Here is a 14,752-nt window from a genome sequence, read left to right as displayed (position 1 = left end):
GCGACCCTGAACTGGATAAGCGCTTACAGATGATGAATGAATGAATGTTTTGTTAGCGGCTATTGCCCCCTTCTGGTGGATCTGAAATATTACAACTATGCTGTTGTGCAGCAAATTTTCAACTGAAGTTGAGTCCTATGTCCACCATGTGTCAGGATTCTAAGCTGCTCCACACCTACAAATACTTGTACATTTTGATTTTAAAAAAAATTTAAAAGCCGACCAGTTTAGAGAATGTGTACAGCAAAAGGGAAAGTCCTCTGCACATTCTGAGGAAGCTCAGGTCCTTTAATATCGTTTGGATTCTATACTCTATATTAGACGCTAGAGGTCATTATTGCACCACAGTGTAAAACAGCCAGATATATATTTGTTTGTGTGTGTCTGTAAAGACTTCATTATGAAGTCATAATTAGTCTCAAAATTCTTGACAAATATGTCAATGTTAATCCACACAAGTCACAAATATATTTCACTATTCAACATGAATACATCCCAATCTATGGGATGTAAATTATTTAAATTATTTAAATTTACATTGCACATATTTTTAAAGACACATTTATTTATTTAGTTAGTTTTGGTTGTGGGTTCAAGTCCTGCTCCGGGTGACTGCCTGTGAGGAGTTTAGTATGTTCTGTGGGTTTCCTCCGGGTGCTCCGGTTTCCTCCCAAGGTCCACAAACACATGTTTGCAGGTGGATTGGCGACTCAAAACGTGCCCATAGGTGTGAATGTGTGTGTGTGTCGCCCTGTGAAGGACTGAGGCCCCCTCCAGGGTGTGTTCCTGCCTTGTACCTCACGACTGACCTTGCTCTATGAGCCGCCACAAACCCACCGACTGTAGGTGGGACTGTGACGCCATTGGCTAATTCTGGCTGCTGATTGGCTGAATAAAAGTGACGACCAATAAGAAGCGCATACACTGGATAAGACCGTCTGCTAAAAGCTGTAAATGTGAATGTATTTACTGTTTAGGAGCTGCCCTTCCCTCCCTCTCAAACAAATCGTCCGTTTTAACAATTCAACCTCAAAAATACTCAACACAACCCATCCGTATAAATATAATACGCAACAAAGTATTTTATTTGACAATACTGTAGTCTACCTCAAAACCAGGGAATTTCTGCTGTACCTTAACATCGTTAAATTTAGGGCATATTTAAGTGCGTTCCAGAGTAATCAACCACTCCTAAATGTCTGTGATATGAAGCAGCATCCAGCGGCTTATTCGTCTAGTTTTTGTTTGAAACTTCCCCATTAAGTATTGTGCAAATGCTTCTCCATTTAGAGAAGGAAAGTCTCGAAAACCAAAAACCTGTGAGAGGAAATGAAAAAAAAAATGTTAAGGAAAACAGCTTGCATCAGAGTGACTTGCACCAGTGCAGACTCCACAATTTACAAATAAATTTTTCAAGACTGTTCAAGTTCAAGACTGACTTTTACAAATATATCCAATGTTAATTTAAACAAATGCATTTATTTTTGCATACAATTATGAACACAGTGAACACGAGATTGCTGGATTTACTGCTCTTTCACCTTATTCAGTGTAAACACTTCCATATGTTTAACACCAGATTCACTTACAGACTGGTGGAGATTGTTATGAAAAAGAAAATTCCAGAGTTCTGTTGACTCCTTTACATTTGAATTTGGCCTCTTTTTGCCACAGTGACTTGAAATTGATTTATTAATTTATTTATTAATTATTACTTTAATACTAAAATTTCAATCAAATCTCAGATTACACTGTTACATACTGTATTTTCATTTTAATGCTGAGATCCATATGCTTGAGAAATGTAGGCTACATTAGTAACTCTTTAAAAGCATATATGGCAACAAAACTATCCGAAGAATGAAGTTGCAAGCCTTTGCTCAAACTAAATCTAAATTTGACTGTTAACAAGTTGCTCTGTAATGGCTCAGGAGATTTAATATTGAACCTACAGTTCTGTAGAGGAGACAAAAATAGAATAGAGGAGACATGGGAGAGATAAAGCAGAGAGTAGGGTTTAATTCTTCTGGTAAATCTGAGGACAGATTGTGACTTCTTTGAGATCTCCACTAAAATTCAAGAGGAGACACTTCAGATTACTGAGGTCTCCATCTCAGGAGTAACACTGGAGCAGCAGGACACTTTAAGCAACTTTGTCTTTCAATCGGATTTCATTGTTGTCTAGGCCATTGTCTACAGTCTGAATCTGGAAATATAGATTTGGCCTTTGACTGTAATGTGCCTTCAGAATTCTTAACCTTTTTCACTAGTGATGTCCCCATGTCTCTGCTGCATTAAGAGTCAATAAAGAAACTGAATTAACAGGAAGAACTCTGAAGTGGAGCTGCTTCACTCAGAGGCAGGAAGAGTATTTGTCTCTGGAGCCTCTTACAGAAAGATGCACTTCTACTCCCTCATGAGTTCTTTAATTGTTCCTCTGTATCTCAGGTAAGATCAATGCTGCATCATTCCTGTGCTCTGTATGCATTCACCTCTTTAAACATTATTTTATTAAGTCATCAATTTCAGGGGATTTTTATTACGCTATTTAAAAAATGGTTAACAACTGGGTTTAACTCAGAAAAAGGTTCTTCCTTTATTTTTTCATATGTTTGTTATCACACAAAACATTGAACTGAGAAAGTAGTTTTCAGAATAGAATAAGAATAAACTTCTTTTTTTCTTCTTCTCTGTAGAGTCTGAGAGCGTGAAGACACTGAGGAATGTAGCTGTAAAAAGTGGAGGATCTTTAACCATTCCATGTTTTTATGATGAACAATACAAATCAAACCCTAAATACTGGTGTAAGGGGAAGTACTGGAGCTCCTGTGGAATAGTAGCCCGTACAAACACAAGTGGAAGAACATCAGTCACTGATTATCCGACCCAGAATATGTTTACTGTGGAACTCAACAGTCTCCAAGACTCTGACTCTGGATATTATTGGTGCGCTGTGGAAATCAAAGGCGGTTCAGATGACAGTGATTATTTGTCCCTGACGGTCAGTGCAGGTAAGAAGTCTCTCTGTGTGAAGTAGAACCTGTTCACTGTAACTTAAAGCTTGTTTGATGGAGGACGTGTTTACAGCACTCATTCTCTGCCTCTTTATTCAGATCCTGCTGTGTCTGTGATAAACAGCAGAGTGAGTGGTCAGGAAGGGGGCAGTGTCAGTGTCCAGTGTCTCTACAGAACTGATTATAAGAATAAACAGAAGCAGTGGTGCAGATTTAGAGACTGGCGCTGCTTAACATCCCAGAATTCAGCAGTGCAGATCAGTGATGATGGGAGAGGAGCGGTCAGTGTGGAGATGAGTGGACTGAAGAAGAGTGATGCTGGCTGGTACTGGTTCAGTGCAGGAGAAGTGGGAGTTACTGTTCACCTCACAGTCACTGAAAGACCTACAAGTAAGATCACATCTATCAGAAACACTGCCCATATCTGCTGACCGTCCTGCTGTAATAACATCTTTCCTCTTGTTTTCTGTCATTAATAACTGATGGCAGCTTCTGGCAGCCCGAAAACAGAGGATAGTGTGATCAATTGAGGTAAAGGCAGTAATTTTCATTGATCAGTAAACAGTGGAAGTTAAAGACACAAGGGCAGCAAAGTGTGAAACAGGTAATGACACTGTCACACAGCTAGAGTTCTGGGGTTGTGGGTTCAAAACCCACCTCCTGTCACTGTCTGTGTTCTCCTTGTGTCTGTGTGGGTTTATTCTTTGTGCTTCAGTTTCCCCTCACAACACCTGTATGTTAATTGGATATTAAGTGTTTGAACAACTCTGTTTGTGTTAGAGCTGGGCGATATGGCCAAAAATGTTATCACAATAATTTTTTCTATCTCGATAATTATCACAATATAAATTTTGTAACACTGTCATAGTTTTAAAAAATGCAGACCAAATACATCAAATGTCTATTACCTTTTTAAATATTAAAATATTTAATACAGAACATAATATACATGCACACAGTATGCAAAATACTCAAATCCACAAGGAAAGATTTCACTGGAACAATGTAAATTAGCATTTTGATTCCCCTGCCTTATAACATTAACATAACAAAATATAGTAATCTGTTATCTGTGTCCTGAAAATATTCTTAGGGCATTATAATCTTAAGCATTTAAGAAGTAGAAAATGTAACATTCATTCATTCATTATCTGTAACCCCTTATCCAATTCAGGGTCGCGGGGGGTCCAGAGCCCACCTGGAATCATTGGGCGCAAGGCGGGAATACACCCTGGAGGGGGCACCAGTCCTTCACAGGGCAACACAGACAAACACACATTCACTCACTTTTGAGTCACCATCCCACCTGCAACATGTGTTTTTTGGACTGTGGGAGGAAACCGGAACACCCGGAGGAAACCCACGCGGACACGGGGAGAACACACCAACTCCTCACAGACAGTCACCCGGAGCGGGAATGGAACCCACAACCTCCAGGCCCCTGGAGCTGTGTGACTGCGACACTACCTGCTGCACCACCCTAGAAAATTTAACAATGTTACAAAATAAATTGTTAACAAGAAAAAAAAAACACTCCCACTACAAATTTCTGAATTGTTAACATAGTGCATTTAACCCATTAGAATGTTTAGAATGTCCTTAGAATGTTTGTAGTGGAACACTGGAAAACAGTGGGAAAGCTTGCTGCAAAAGTATCGTGCATTTTTTTGGCAGATCAGTGAAAATCAAAGATCTATTTTTTTGTAGATCCTCTTACTCTACACTGTGCTATGAGTTTTCTGCCATGGACACTAATCTGCCCAATGCTTCTGGCTTTGTAGATGCTCTTTTGCATGTTACAATGTTGCCTCCTGTGTTAAAAACCCATTCTGATGGTGAACTTGTAGCAGGTATGAAGAGGTAACGCTTAGCTAAGAGGCTCAGTTTTGGAAATGTTGAGTGAATCTTCCATCATGCCAAAGAACTGGTCTCACTGTCAGCATCAGGAGCTAAAAGGTAATTGTTCAATTCAGCTTCAGCAGCTTCCTGTTCTGTGAGGCCAGCTGTTGTGACAGAGTGAGGCTTCTTGAAAAACATCCCAGTGTCATCTTCTGCTTTTTAGTCGGTGTAGCAACTCCTCCCTCATCTCCTGGAGTGGATTTCAAAGTACTATCAGCTTCTGGGTTCAGTCCTTCATGTAACATTTCAGCCATGGCTCTAGCTTTTATGGCATTAACCTTGTCGTCTTTAATGTAATGGGTCTTGAACAGATCAAGCAGGGATGCTATGTCCAGAAGGTCATCAGTGGCAGCTTCATCATATTTTTCATTCAAATAGCTGATGACAGTAGTCTTGATGCTCTTGGTGAGGTCTGAGTCCTCGGCATCCGGCTTTAGGATGTCCTCATTGAGGAGGTGCAACACAGGCTTACACTAGGATACACTACCATATGTTTTCCTCAGAGAGTGCATCTGTGAAGCTCACTAGCAGGCTCAGAGCCTTGTGGACAGACTCTAATCCTAGAGTCCACATCTTGCCAGGTGGGTACAAGGTGCCTTGTTTTCTTATCAGTAGAGAGGTCTTCTCTTGCTCCAAAACTCTTCCTATCATTTTCTGACGGGATCCCCACCTGGTGGAGGATTCTGTGACAAGTTTGTGCTTGGGCAAATTGAGTTCCTCTTGAGCAGCTGCTAGGGATTAGAGAAGGCCTTCTTACACACACCTATGGCTCTTTGTATTTTGCTCTCTCTCCCACCTGTCACTACAGGACACACAATATACACACAATACACAATATATTTGTATTAATTGTGAATATATGTATTTAGTCATTATTGGATTTAATTCAATGTACTCCAGGGTCCAAAATATCAAGCAGCAAAGGACAACAAAAATGCCCACCTCAACCTGTTTGGCCCTTAAAACAAGTACAAGGGGACAAATACAAATACATACAATCTATGAGTGTTTACCTAATAAAACTAATAATAAATAATACAGACCCTTCATATTATTTTTCTGTTGTTTAAATAAATTGCAATAGCACTGGGATTTTTAATAAAATATCCCTTAAAGGATTATTCCCCTCCCTTAATGCAGGCTACTACATAAAGCCAATCACAACAGTATATCACAACAATACTCATATTAAAATAAGATAATTAAACGTGTATAATAATATAATAGAACATACTAATTGTTAGGTGCAGCTGGTGTCAAAGCACTGCAGGTGAGTCCACTTTTTAAGTGAGACTGCTTTAACAATGTTCGCTCCGTTGTCAGTGGTGATGCAGACCTGTCGATCCTCTCTAAGAGCCCACGATGCGAGTGCGTCCTCGAGCACCAGGGAGATTAATTCTGCTGAGTGGTCCTTAGGGACAAACGTTATTTGCAAACATCTGTTTTGCAAATTCCACTCCTGGTCGATGTAATGCACAGTGAGGCTCAGGTACGGCTCGGATGTCCGACTTCACCACATATCAGCAGTAGTAGCAATGTGTCTCAAGTTTTAACTCAGCTTCCAGTTTTGCTCGACATTCCTCATAAAGCACCGTCAGCGCAGTCTGTGAAAAATATTTTCTGCTGGGTAGTTGATACCTTGAGTCAAGTACATTCACTAGGCTCTTGAACCCTTCTTTTTCTACTGTGCTAAGCGGCATCATATCTTTAGCCATGAAATAGGTGACAGCTTTTGTTATCTCCTGGTGCCTTCTTGATATATTTTCGTAAAGGGTAATGGAGGCTAACGTCACCACAATTGACTGTGGTTTTGGAGAAACGACGCTGCTCGATGGCTGGCTAGTGCCACGGCTTAGCGGCTGGCTAGCACCACCTGAAAGTATATTTACACTCTGTGTACTCGACTGGATGATAGTTTTTCAAATGGTGAAACAAATTGGTAGTGTTTCCTATCTTTGTCAGCACTGCACGGCGGCACATTCTGCACTTTGGGCCTAACTGCGCTTGGTCAGACTTAAGAAATCTGAACCACTTCCGTATGATGGAAGTGATGTGGCCTTTCTTTGGAACAATGTCATCAAGAGCAGATGGCTCACTTTCCTCTTCACTTTTGCTCTCAGGGCTCTCGCTGCTGGCCATCTTCCCGTAACCTGCTATTGTTTAAACACGATCCCCCCAAGTGAGCAGCGCTACTTAGACCGGAAATGGAAAATAATATTTATCGAATTCTATTGCCCAGGTTTATCATTGTCATCAAGGGAAAATGCATCGTGAAACAAATTGTTTTGCAAATCGAGATCGTTTTATCGCCCAGCACTAGTTTGTGTAACTGTCCACAGATGTGAGTGTGTGAATGACTGTGTGATGCACTTTGAGAGACAGCTGTGGCCTGTTATACGCCATTATAAATGTGTATAAACTTTTATTTCAGCTTTATATAAGTGTTGTGTCCTCTGCAGCACTTCAGTAAAGAGTTTTTCTGATTTCTTATGTTAACAGCAGCAGATACGACAGCTTTCAAAGGCAAACAAACTGAGGAAACGGTGGACACTCCAGGTACAAACACAAACATTTCTCTTTGATCAACAAAACCTGAACCTGTAATAAGTATTAATCATTTCTACAAGTATTAGATAGTTTTGTATTAAAACAGTAGCTTTATGGTTGCTCTTGCTGCATTCTGACTGTGTTAATGACAAAGTTTTCATTTCTTGTTTCTTTGTACAGCAACAGAGACATGTTTGCACAAGTAAGTATGAACGCAGTGAAAATACTGAGGGTAACAAGGTCAGTGTTGATCAGTACAGTGCATGCAGAAGCTCTGAAAAAGAACTTAAACCTCTCACAGTCTCATTCATTAAATTCCTGTTCTATGTTCTGTTTCAGGGAGTCAGAACAGTTCTGTGTGACACGCAACTGATTCAACACATGCTGTGATCCTGGAGCTGTTAAGCAATAAGCAGCAATTAAAAAACATTTGAAATCTTTAGATAAAACACTTTACTCAACTGCTTCATTATCTCATGTATCTGTGATATTTTACTTATCTGTTTATGCTTTATAACCTATTATAATCACAACCAACGGATCAGCTCAGGTTTACTGCATCCTCCTATGATCACTTACAGTTCAGTTGGTGGAAGATCCTTTATGAGCTGATAATTGTTTATTAAGGAAAATATATGCTTTGTGGCTTAATTTAGCCTGTGCTCTGTTACTGTGCTGTAAATGGTCATTAAGACCACACTGTATTCATCCTTGCACTTCTATTTTATAAATGTGTGCTAAAGTATTTATTTTATGGCAGTAGTATTTTTACTTTTATTTTTATTGTGTTCTGTTGTTTGTAATACTATTGTTCCTATAAAATGATTAAAAACTATTTAAAGTATCACAGCTATTATTGTGGAGTGTAAAAATGCCCTGTGTTCATACTCAGTAGCAGTAGAGCCCTCATCTCTTCAAGGGGTGATATAAAGAGGGCAGCAAGTCTGACGAGTTCAGTACGGCACAATTGTCCTTACATCTCAGGTGGAATATTTGACGTATAAAGTTCTATGCAATACTCGAATATATTTTATTTAATGAGTGCAGCCCTCTACAGAAACACACTTCTGCACATTTATGGCGCTTTTTCACTGCATGGAACCTACACGACTCGGCACGGCTCTTTTGCTTTTCCACTGGCCAAATCTGGTCTCTGGAGCCGGGTTGTTTTTCAGTCCCAGCGAGCTCGGGGTTCCAACCGTGCCGAGTAGGTAGTAAATGGTGATGTGTAAACTCTGCAGAGCGCTGATTGGACAGAGCCATGTCAATCACCAAAAAATGCAGAGCTCATTCAAATCCAGCACAAACCATCGCTTGTAAAATCTCCAAAGTTACAGCAGCTTTCACATTTATTTTTATCGGACTCACAGAGGCAGTTTGTAACTTTTACCCTATGAGGTGTTTCCAGTGAAAGCCGAACATGCAACAAGTAAAACTGATCTGTGACAACTGGGGCGCAGAGCTGTTTAGTTCAAAAACTACAACACGTGAATACATGGTGTAAACAGTGCCGACCTACTGCCGCCTTTGTGGTTTTGAAAGACAGCGATTCTTATTAGAGACAGGGTTTTGCTCCATTTCGCTCGGGGTGGGGGGCTAGCCAGTGGTAAAGCGACAAGCTTTAAGTGAGCCGAGTCGAGTCATGTAGAGACGGACCAATGCGGTGGAAAAGTGACATTACACACTTATTGTAGTATTATATTTTATTTGCTGAAATTAATCTCTAATACAACACATACATTCCTTAATGTGTTAGACAAAGTAGTTGAAAAAATATGGTCTACAAATATATATTAATAATCTTTTGTTAATTATTGTGCTCAATCTTTCAAAATTTTCAAAACAGAATCCATGATCCATTTACAGAAACCCATTAAAAACCAAAGAGTCGTCAGAGGAAGGATAAATGATGGGCTCTGAGGGTGGCCCAAGTTTATAATTAAACAACGAGTAAAGCTTATAGCAATGTATATATAGCATATTTCCTTTGATGTATGTAAAATAGGCCACAGGTGTATATCTGTCACACAGTTCCAGGGTCCTGGAGTTGTGGGTTTAGGCCCTGCCTCAGGTCACTGTCTGTGAGGTGTTTTGTTCACAATTACAGCTGTGTACATCTGGAATCAAAACAGACAACAAAATAAGAGCTGAAGGCTGAAAAACGTTTAAAAAGAATAAATTAAGGTGCATTTTGACTCACCTCTTTATTTGTGAAGCACAGAGCTGTAGATCACTGCATCATCCGCGGCTGCTGGAGAGAGCTGGAAAATGGACCGCTTTAGAATTAAAGAATAATCTCATCTCTTTCAATAACTAAACTGAAGGCTAAGGCTAAGGAACCGCTATCAAACCTAGACATTTCTCAAACACTTACTGACTTCAAATAAATAATGACATCTCTAGATAATGTGGTCAAAACAGAGATGTGTCTCATTGTTACAGCTGTATGTAAGAGTTCACTTACAGTTGTGTTATTGGTAGCTGTCTCTAAATTGCTGTAGATCAAATCCATTTCCTGAGCCGCTGCAGACGAAGGCTATGGACACACACATGATTTTACTAACTCAAAACTCTATAAACATAAACATATAAACATAAATACAATCACATCAGTGACCCCTGACTCAGGGTCTTAATGATTCAGTGATCAAATACAGTTTAAATGGATGTGAAAAATAAGACTTACATTCTTTTTCTGCGTCACAGTACTGTATATCACTGAGTCTTCTGCTTCAGCTGTGGGGGTCTATTTCACACACACACACACATACACACACACACAAACCAGTGACAAAATCTGAAGCCAAATACACATTACTAACTACTGGACTAGGTGTTAAAACACCAAACCTCAGAAAACATGAAGTCACCCATCCGTCACAGCACTTACTGTGTGAACCGCAGAGTTACTGCTGCTCTCTCTGGTCTCTGTTTGATTTGCTTCTGTTAGAGAGAGATGGAGTGAGTGGAGCACATTACACATTATTAGTCACCATTTAAAGACTTAGACGTAAACAGAATTGTATAAATACTAAGGCATGTTTAAGTTTATCAACATTAGCATCAAACCTCATCACTAAAATAAAAAAGCAAAGCATAAAAAACCTGTCATGGCTGATTGACAACATCTGAGGTAAACAGTGTAGTTTTGATGGACAAGGCTGTAAAAGAGTGACTTACTGAACAGTTTTTTCAACTTGAAGGTTATAATGCAGAGGAGGAGCAGCAGTCCGAGGCCTACAGCCAGTAAAATAAAGATAAGCTTGGATTTTCCATTGCTGCAGTGAATGAAGACACATGACCTGTGTAAGTTATTCATTAAACAAAAGTGAGAACCATCCTGAAGCCTATAATATGAAAACACAATAATGTATTTTTAACTAAAGCGTTTCCAAGCACTCGCTGCCATACACACAGTTTAATCAGTCTCTGACATACAGAATCAGTAAACTCTTCACTATATTCACAATTACTTGTTTGGCCCAATCAATCTCCTTGTCATTGGTGTGGTAAACCTGTCCAGGAGTTGTTTCTGCAGAGGAGGCTGATTTTACTGCAGAGAAAGCTGTTGTTCTGCAAGAAGCAAAAAGAAAAAGTGGTAACTGTGTTTAAAGACAAAAATCTAATGTTTTATCTGTTGACAAAAAAGACTTAATAGACTGTCCAAAAAATATCCAGACACCAGTAAAAATCTAAGAATACGCAAAGCCAGCGGTGTCAAACATACGGTCCGGAACTAATTCCGCAAGTGCACGTGAGCGGGAACACTCTCCTTTCTGATTGTTCGGCCCAAATACATTCCCGCGAGTCGAATTCAGAACTGGAGCGCGAGGGGGTGTGATTTGGATTGCTAACCGCCCTGTATTTAACCTGATAAAACTGTTAAGATGAAGCATTTTGCATTCTTGTGGTGCTTTATCTCACACTCACTTGGACCTTGTACATTCACAGATGTTATTTTGGAGATTGGGCAGCTGTTTTTAAGCAAAAAAGCAAAGAGTAAAAGCCTGCTACAGTGAGGTGTGAATGTGTATTGGTTTGTCAAGACGTCCACAAAGTAGAACTCCACTACTTATGATTATGTTACCTTACTTATATGTTGTCGTTAAATTTGCATTTCTGGCCAAGGGTGAGGAACCTAGAAAGACAAAAAAACACTGTCTAAAAATTTATTTAAATTTGATCTATTCCAGTGTGATTTGTAATTATAACTGTGGCCTCACTGATGCTGGTTTTCTCAGTTGAGGAAGTTGCAGTCACAGTTGCTGTTGCTGTTAAAAAGGAGAAATAAACTTGTGTTAGTGGCACAGTTACAGCAGGACGGTCAGCAGATATGGGCAGTGTTTCTGATAGATGTGATCTTACTTGTAGGTCTTTCAGTGACAGTGAGGTGAACAGTAACTCCCACTTCTCCTGCACTGAACCAGTACCAGCCAGCATCACTCTTCTTCAGTCCACTCATCTCCACACTGACCGCTCCTCTCCCATCATCACTGATCTGCACTGCTGAATTCTGGGATGTTAAGCAGCTCCAGTCTCTAAATCTGCACCACTGCTTCTGTTTATTCTTATAATCAGTTCTGTAGAGACACTGGACACTGACACTGCCCCCTTCCTGACCACTCACTCTGCTGTTTATCACAGACACAGCAGGATCTGAATAAAGAGGCAGAGAATGAGTGCTGTAAACACGTCCTCCATCAAACAAGCTTTAAGTTACAGTGAACAGGTTCTACTTCACACAGAGAGACTTCTTACCTGCACTGACCGTCAGGTACAAATAATCACCATCATCTGGACCATCTTTGATTTCCACAGCGCACCAATAATATCCAGAGTCAGAGTCTTGGAGACGGTTGAGTTCCACAGTAAACATATTCTGGGTCGGATAATCAGTGACTGATGTTCTTCCACTTGTGTTTGTACGGGCTACTATTCCACAGGAGCGCCAGTAATACCCCTTACACCAGTATTTAGGGTTTGATTTGTATTGTTCATCATAAAAACATGGCATGGTGAGAGATCCTCCACTTTTTACAGCTACATTCTTCAGTGTCTTCATACTCTCAGACTCTGCAGGTAAACAAAACAGTACATTATTAATTCATTTTCTGACTTCTGTGGGCCTCCTGCCTGGATTCACTGGGTACAAAGCAAGACTACACATGAGACAGGGTGCAAGTCCAACACAGAGCATTTCACACACCCCACATTCACACCCATGGTCAGTTCTGCACAGTCAATCCACCTTTAAATATATGTGTGTGGACTCTGGGAGAAATCCTGAGCACATGGAGGAAACCCAGGCAGACACAGTGAGAACAAACTAAACTCCTCACAGACAGTGAGCGAAGGTGAGCACTGAACCCACAACTTCAGAACCCTGGAGCTGTGTTGCCGTGACAATAACTGTTGCGTTACCGTGCCCACAAAATAATAAATGAAATAAAAATACATTGTTGAAACTGATTGGATTTATATTTGTTCGAGAATCATGACATATTCATCCCCAGATTTAAATTAGTATTTTTTTAAGCAAAATTAAGAGTACTTTTATTGATAAATGAGATCAAGCAGAGGCGAACATTGTTTATACCACTTTTAATTGAGATAACATCTGTACTGCTGAGGTATTTTACACAATCTTTCATGGCTGTATTGTTTTAATAACTCAGTAAGGTTTTGTTTCTACCAGACAAACAAGGCTCCACCACCACCTCAGGTATTATTAGGGATTAATCATTCACAGCTCTGAAGCCACACTCACTTGTAATTATAGAACTACTAAGTATAGTTTTATGTTACATAGATAGATAAAATAAACACAGAGAGCGTGTATAAAAAGCATGAATGTCATGAATATCACCAAGCTCAATGGCAGTAGTATAAGAGGGGTATAAATCCTCAAAGCTTTGGGCTGTGGAGCACTGACGTGGTGTTTTCTGAAGACACACAGCTCCATTTAGTACATTCTGTGCTAAGCTGTGTTCTCCCCGTGTCCGCGTGGGTTTCCTCCGGGTGCTCCAGATTCCTCCCACAGTCCAAAAACACACGTTGCAGGTGGATTGGCGACTCGAAAGTGTCCGTAGGTGTGAATGTGTGTGTGTGTCTGTGTTGCCCTGTGAAGGACTGGCGTCCCCTCCAGGGTGTATTCCCGCCTTGCGCCCGATGATTCCAGGTAGGCTCTGGACCCCCCGCGACCCTAAATTGGATAAGCGGTTACAGATAATGGATGGATGGATGGATGTGCTAAGCTGGAGTGGCTACTGTGATCCAGAACCAATAAACCCAACATCTCCCTAGTGCTCTTGTGACTGAATGCTCCAGCCTCTAGTCTAGCCTTTCTGGAAATGCAGGAGCTGTTATTGGAGCAAAGCTGGTCAAACTTCCCCTCAATACTGTTTTCAAACTTCCCCTCAATACTGTTTTCAAACTTCCCCTCAATACTGTTTTGAAATGTAACATGAATTATTAGACAAGAAAATGTAAGTTAAAAACAAAATAAAAAAAAAAACTTTTTCAAGTAAAACAGACAAATTTCACACTTAACATCAAGTAGGTGTCTTAAGAAAGATGTCTTTAAAGCAGTGAGAGAGTGAAGAGCACAGGAATGATGCAGCACTGATCTTACCTGAGACGCAGAGGAAGACCAGAGAGAGAATAAAAAAACTAATGAGGGAGCAAATGTGCATCCTTCCGTAAGAGGCTTCAGAGACAAATACTCTTCCTGCCTCTGAGTGAAGCAGCTCCAGCTCAGTGTGCTTCCTGTCTTTTTGGTTTTTAACTTATTTTCTACAAAGTGCTTAAACAACTGTATGCTATGTATAGATTTTCCAGAGAGAAAATGTCCTCTGGCGTATGATTCTTTTATTGAGCAAATTACTACGGACTATGAATACTTTTTTTTTTTTACACTTTTTATTTATTTATTTTTATATATATATTTACAACATCAAGTGACAGTGAACTGTCCTCTTCTCTCCAGTGCAGCACCGACAGACTCTGGATGATTTAAAGGGAGGTATGAACGAATCTTATATAAAGGGGTTTTAAGGGAGTAATCGTATAAAAGGCGCCTGAGATCGTTTGTACATTTGTGTTGTTAGCGGCTATTGCCCCCTTCTGGTGGATCTGAATTACTACAACTATCATGTTGTGCAGCAAAATTTCAACTGATAACAGAAGTTCACAGTGAGTCCGATAACCACCACGTGCCATGATTCTGAGCTGCTGCACACCTACAATTATTTACTGTATATTTTGATTAAAAAAGACCAGTTCAGAGAATGTGT

The 14,752-nt window shown here is 40.0% G+C and overlaps 2 protein-coding genes across 2 annotated transcripts; one reads left to right on the top strand and one right to left on the bottom strand.

Annotated features, from left to right (window-relative positions):
• The first annotated feature begins 1,989 nt into the window (after nucleotides 1-1,989).
• Nucleotides 1,990-8,249, top strand: LOC136678533 (polymeric immunoglobulin receptor-like). Its single transcript, XM_066656581.1, has 6 exons — nucleotides 1,990-2,029; nucleotides 2,697-3,011; nucleotides 3,114-3,404; nucleotides 7,413-7,469; nucleotides 7,641-7,662; nucleotides 7,800-8,249. Exons 1-6 carry the CDS (start codon nucleotides 1,990-1,992, stop codon nucleotides 7,831-7,833), a joined length of 759 nt encoding a protein of 252 aa, XP_066512678.1. The 3' UTR covers nucleotides 7,834-8,249.
• Nucleotides 8,250-8,509: 260 nt separating this feature from the next.
• LOC136678718 (polymeric immunoglobulin receptor-like) lies at nucleotides 8,510-14,155 on the bottom strand. The gene is made up of 11 exons (XM_066656828.1): nucleotides 14,092-14,155; nucleotides 12,219-12,533; nucleotides 11,826-12,116; nucleotides 11,684-11,731; nucleotides 11,553-11,598; nucleotides 10,641-11,033; nucleotides 10,351-10,403; nucleotides 10,147-10,206; nucleotides 9,925-9,996; nucleotides 9,661-9,721; nucleotides 8,510-9,577 (listed from the first exon to the last, which is right to left on the bottom strand). The coding sequence occupies exons 1-6, from the start codon at nucleotides 14,150-14,152 to the stop codon at nucleotides 10,883-10,885; spliced, it is 912 nt and encodes a 303-aa protein (XP_066512925.1). The 5' UTR covers nucleotides 14,153-14,155; the 3' UTR covers nucleotides 8,510-9,577; nucleotides 9,661-9,721; nucleotides 9,925-9,996; nucleotides 10,147-10,206; nucleotides 10,351-10,403; nucleotides 10,641-10,882.
• Between the last annotated feature and the right edge of the window lie 597 nt (nucleotides 14,156-14,752).

Source organism: Hoplias malabaricus, chromosome Y, assembly GCF_029633855.1.
Source record: "Hoplias malabaricus isolate fHopMal1 chromosome Y, fHopMal1.hap1, whole genome shotgun sequence".
NCBI classification, from domain to species: domain Eukaryota; kingdom Metazoa; phylum Chordata; class Actinopteri; order Characiformes; family Erythrinidae; genus Hoplias; species Hoplias malabaricus.
Note: the sequence above shows the minus strand (reverse complement) of the source record. Positions and strands in the feature narration are given on the sequence as shown.